The sequence below is a fragment of the Alexandromys fortis genome, unplaced genomic scaffold (genome assembly GCF_014885135.2).
Source record: "Alexandromys fortis isolate MF-2015 unplaced genomic scaffold, M_Fortis_MF-2015_v1.1 scaffold_7, whole genome shotgun sequence".
Taxonomy (NCBI): Eukaryota; Metazoa; Chordata; class Mammalia; order Rodentia; family Cricetidae; genus Alexandromys; species Alexandromys fortis.
Window position 1 is genome coordinate 8911349 of NW_026067920.1, and position 4963 is coordinate 8916311.

General features: G+C 47.0%; 1 protein-coding gene across 2 annotated transcripts in view; it reads right to left on the bottom strand.

Moving 5' to 3' along the window:
• The window catches only part of Tmed4 (transmembrane p24 trafficking protein 4), a 7925-nt gene extending 4189 nt beyond the window's left edge, over window positions 1-3736 (bottom strand). Inside the window, exons 1-5 of one of the 2 annotated variants that reach the window (XM_050140884.1) lie at window positions 3546-3734; window positions 3268-3368; window positions 2978-3103; window positions 2620-2766; window positions 328-980 (exon numbers count right to left, since the gene is read on the bottom strand). In XM_050140884.1, coding sequence (XP_049996841.1) covers window positions 831-980; window positions 2620-2766; window positions 2978-3103; window positions 3268-3368; window positions 3546-3699 — 678 coding nt within the window. In that variant the 5' untranslated portion in view covers window positions 3700-3734 and the 3' untranslated portion in view covers window positions 328-830. Of the gene's footprint in view, window positions 1-327; window positions 981-2619; window positions 2767-2977; window positions 3104-3267; window positions 3369-3545 lie in introns of those variants that run through there. The other variant, XM_050140886.1, reaches the window with a different exon arrangement.
• Between the last annotated feature and the right edge of the window lie 1227 nt (window positions 3737-4963).

Sequence of the window (4963 nt, forward strand, 5' to 3'; positions counted from 1 at the left end):
ACAGAGACTGTCTCAAAAACAAAACAAAAAGAACCTACAAACCATTGCCACTGCTTAGTGAAAACTGAGGGGAGAATGCACTGCTCCAAGTTACTCTGTCCCTCTCTTCAACTTTGGGACTGACGGATCGGACTCACAAGTGTTCAAGAGAACTCTTCTTGGCCTTGTAACGTGGACTTGAGAGTAACTACAGAATCTGCTTTCTGGCCCCAGACTGCTAAAATTCTGAGCACGTCATGGCAGTTGCTAAAAGTGTGGGAATTAAGTAGAATGCATAAGGTCTGGATTGGTGCTTTTGGCTATTACAGGCAGTGATGATTCAACCAGGAAGGAAAATACATATAATTTATCCAAAAATAGTTCTAAAATATAGAAAACATCTCAATCCTTCAGGGCCAAGAACTGCCCCTTATTTACATTCACAAAGCCATTGAAAGAACTCAGGACTGACCCAGGAACACCGAGGCAGGGCCTCCTCCATGGAACATGCCGGTTGTCTACTGCAGAAATAGACAACCAGAAAACAGAAGAGCATTTGGTCATCTCTTCAAAAACAGGAGAATCACCAGGGGCAAAAGAAATGATTTGATCTTGGGTTAATTCCAACTTCTCCCAAACCCTAAGGCGGATTTTGAAAGCGTGGACCAATGTCTGCTTCTTGGAGAACCAGGGTCAAAAGGTAGCTGATCTCAGCGGCTTATTGCCAAGACACCAATGTGAGACACATTGGTTTTTCACTTTTCCTCCTCCTCAAAATCCAGGTGGGTGGGGCTAGGTGGGGAAATGATCAACTAACTGAGGTAAAGGGAAAGGGTTATACGGCAAGAGCCCTACACCAGCTTCTTGGCCTCAAAGAAGCTCTTGAGGTGCCGCATCTGCCAGATTCCAGTGAGGATGAGGATGACAGTCTGGGCGATGGACCACCACAGGACCCTCTGATTGGTGCTCTCACTCGTCAGGCGGAAGCGTTCTTCACGGTACTGCGCGGGACAGTGAGCAAAGGATTAGAATGGGTAGGAAAACACAATCTGCCATTACAAGGGCCCTCTATTTGTGTGACACACAACTCCCAGACCAAATGCCTCTGGAACACCATCTGTAATTCCGTCAGGTGACTAGTCTCCCCGAGACTACCCCTAGGAAGGAAAGTGATGTCCCTCTACAACCATCTCTGCTAGGACTAACATAACGCTTCTATAATAAGAGCCCATGGAATACAAGCAATAGGTACTACTAAATTGTGCGTTGTCCTCTCTAGAATGGCTCATACAATTTAGAAATAACTACCCAAAGCAAGATGAGGTCTCTACATACAACAGGCTATTATTCCACTTAAAAGGAGAGCTCTACAGTTGGACAGAGGCTGGAGAGATGGCTCGGTGGTTAAGAGCATGTATTGCTCTTCCAGAGGACTTGAGTTCGATTCCTAACACCTATGTCAGGTGACTCACAACCACCTGTAACTCCAAGAATCTAATGCCTCTGGCCTCCTTAAACACCTGCATTTACACATAAACCATACACATATACACATAACTGATAAGAAAACAAATCTTTAAGTGGGGGTATGGTGGACTTCAGCGCCCTTATCTAGCCTCAATGAGGTTCAACTTCTAGCACTGCAAAAATAAACAAATGTGACAAACAGAGTGTTGTGACACACTACAGGACAGATGAACCCTGGACACATTGTGATAAATGAACTAAGACAGTCACAAAAGGATTGTATTTAGTTGAATTACAGTGGTCAAGACTATAAGCAAAAAAGTAGAACAGCAGGGGGCTGGAGAGATGGCTCAGTGGTTAAGAGCACTGCCTGCTCTTCCAAAGGTCCTGAGTTCAATTCCCAGCAACCACATGGTGGCTCACAACCATCTGTAATGGGGTCTGGTGCCCTCCTCTGGCCTGTGGGCATACACACAGATGGAATATTGTATACATAATAAATAAATAAATATTTTTTAAAAAAAGTAGAACAGCAACATAGGAAGGTAAGTGGGGAATCAGTGTTTAACACTAATCAGGACCACAGACCAAAAAATCAAAACTGCACTGAGGGAAGTGGAGCGTTTGACGGGTTCAGATTCTCTGGGAAGGTGAAGTTAGGAGGCAGTGATGGTTGCAACACAACATGAATATTTAATGCTAAAGTATTATATACTTAGAAACAGTTAAAATGCTAAGTTTTATACGTATTCCATAACAAAACAAAACAAAAAAGGGGCCACAGGCACACTACTCTGAACCCTTGAGATCTGATCTGAGAAGCTAAGCAGGGCCAGGCCAGGCTAGTACTTGGATGGAAAATACCAGGTGGTGTAGGATTTAAATGTGTGTGTGTGTAAACATATATATGTATGATGGACTGGAGGTGTGGTTCAGTGGTAGAGATATTGACTAACACTCAAGAGAGGCCATGGATCCAACCCTCGGCACTGCAGACATGCACATGAAGTGCCAAAAAGAAAAAGCAAACTTCACCTACATGGACTGATAGCTCCCAATTCATTCTCTGAAAAACTAATCTTGCAGGTAGGGAAGGCCCCAAACAGAAACGTTGCACTGTGGGTTTTAAAGGTCAGTCTCAGCCTCCAAGTGCAAAGAGACACACGCCCTTACCCTCTGATAATCCTGCTCCTTCTGGATCTGTTCCACCTGATCAAGCAGCTGGCGAGCACGAAGCTGGAGCTCTGTTAACTTATCCTTAGCAGCAATCTCAGGGTAGTTGTTGGCATGCTCCCCAACCTGGATATCCAGGTGTACACGCTACGAGGAAACAGGAATGAATGAGTGGGTGCCGCCTACTGTCTGTTACTGTTATGGAGTCCGTTCTCGTCTCTGGCTGAGGCAGAAGGGCAAGCCTGGTCTCCCCAGTTCTGACCGTGCGCACCTGCTTCCCCCAAAAGGCAAGATTAAAAGAAAAAGAATGAAAGATGGCAATAGATCAAAGGAAAAACTCTCAGTTTGAGCTTCTTACCAGTTTGCCTCCAGCGAAGAGAGCCATCCTGGTGGAGTTGGAGTGCAGACAAATCTGATGGTCACCGGGTGTGTGCGACGTGAACGTGAAGCGGCCCTCGGAACCATATTGCCGGGACAGTACCACCTGCAATATGCATCAGGCACCAACTTTACAACGACCTCTCAAAATGCAAGATCTGATGCCTAGAGATCTTTTCTCAGGACCAAGGCTACCGGTACTTTACATCCCATAATGACATTAATGGACTTCTGACACCCGCTAGAGCTTTCCGGGGAAGGCGTGTTTACCTTGCCGTCCGGGTCCTTCACTTCTACATGCATGCCCAGGCCAGGGGTCGAGGGCAGGAAGACCTCCTTCTGCTTGTCCCACATCTGGGTTCGATAGTTGCCTGCGGGGCAGACACACAGTCACGACCCGGGGCCCCCAACAAGCGGCCCCAGGGCGCTGGGGAGGGGACCTGGCGCCCTCAAGGCACCATCAGGATGGGGGCGAGCTGACAGGGGAGGAGGGGCCCTTCCGAGGGCCAGGCGAAAACAAAGGGCCTCTCCACCCTCAGCCCCCTGACCGATGACCATGGTCTCGTCGGGTATTTCCTCGATGAAGCAACGCTTCTCAGTCTCGCCGATGTGGAAATAGAGCCCATGGGCACCAGCAGCACACACAGTGAGCACCAGCAGCGCAAACCGCACCATCGCCTGCTTGACCCCGACACCTGCCATCGCGCCTCAACTCCGCGCAAGCGCACGCTCGCGCACCGGTCTGCGTTTGCGCACCAGCAGGAAAGTGGAAGTGCGCCTGCGCGGTGTTGCAGGTCCTGCGCTCCCTTACCCAGCTCTGTCCATCCCAAACCCCGTTGCAAACCTCAGTTTTGCACTTCTCTGCGCCTGCGCTGCTGCTAGCGTAGACTAGCCACCCAGAGGGAAAATGCCTGCGCGGTGATTCTGTCCAACACTACCGTCTCTAGTTGTTAGGCTTAAGAGTTTTTGCCTATGCACCGCTCTGTGCCTGCGCACTGTGTGAGGCTGCACAAGAGCGGTTTCCGTGTAAGGTGCTAGGCCACCTTGGGAGATGTTTATCCCCTAACCGAGGCCTGAACAGCCTGAGTTCCTATTCTCAGTGCCAGAAGCAAGTGAACCATTCTCATGAGCACGTTACAGAAACACATTAGTGTCATCTCACAATTTCAGGACTTGTTGAGTAACAAATTTACTAGTTAGCTTCATCGGCCACAATTTGCCTAGTAGTATCAATTTGGCAAGCACCTGGGTTGTTCGCTTGTTTTGGGGCAGGGTTCCAAGTGTCCGAGGTTGGCCTGGAATTTGGACAGATAATGGTCCTGCTTATGCCTCTAGGAAAATGAAACGGTTTTTTGATTATTACAATATCAAGCATGTTACAGGTATACCATACAATCCTACAGGCCAAGCAGTCATAGAAAGATCAAATCGAACTATAAAAGATATGTTGAATAAACAGAAAGGGGTGGAAAACACCCCCAGAAATAGGTTACATAATGCTTTGTTAACCTTGAATTTTCTTAACGCTAATGAGAAGGGGACAACGGCTGCAGAAAGACATTGGATAATGGAAAAGTCTACTGAACTAAATCAACCAGTTTATTTCAAGGATGTGCTGACCTCACAATGGAAGCCAGGAGATGTGCTGCGTTGGGGAAGGGGTTTTGCTCTTATCTCCACAGGTGAGGAACAATTGTGGATACCGACAAAACTAATAAAGGTTCGGTATGAAGAAGAAAAGCCATTTGGAAAAGATAAATAACAATTCTTTCACAAGGTTGGCGAGCATACTGATGGTAAGGAATACAGATAGGTTGGGGGCAGGGTTCTTTTCTTATCTCCACAGGAAAATATTGATCTTCAAAGACTTTAAGGGACCCTGAATATTTAATTACTGATGGATGGATAATAGTTACGACCTACTAAGGATCAACTAACATTATATACATACCGTAAGTATTGATTT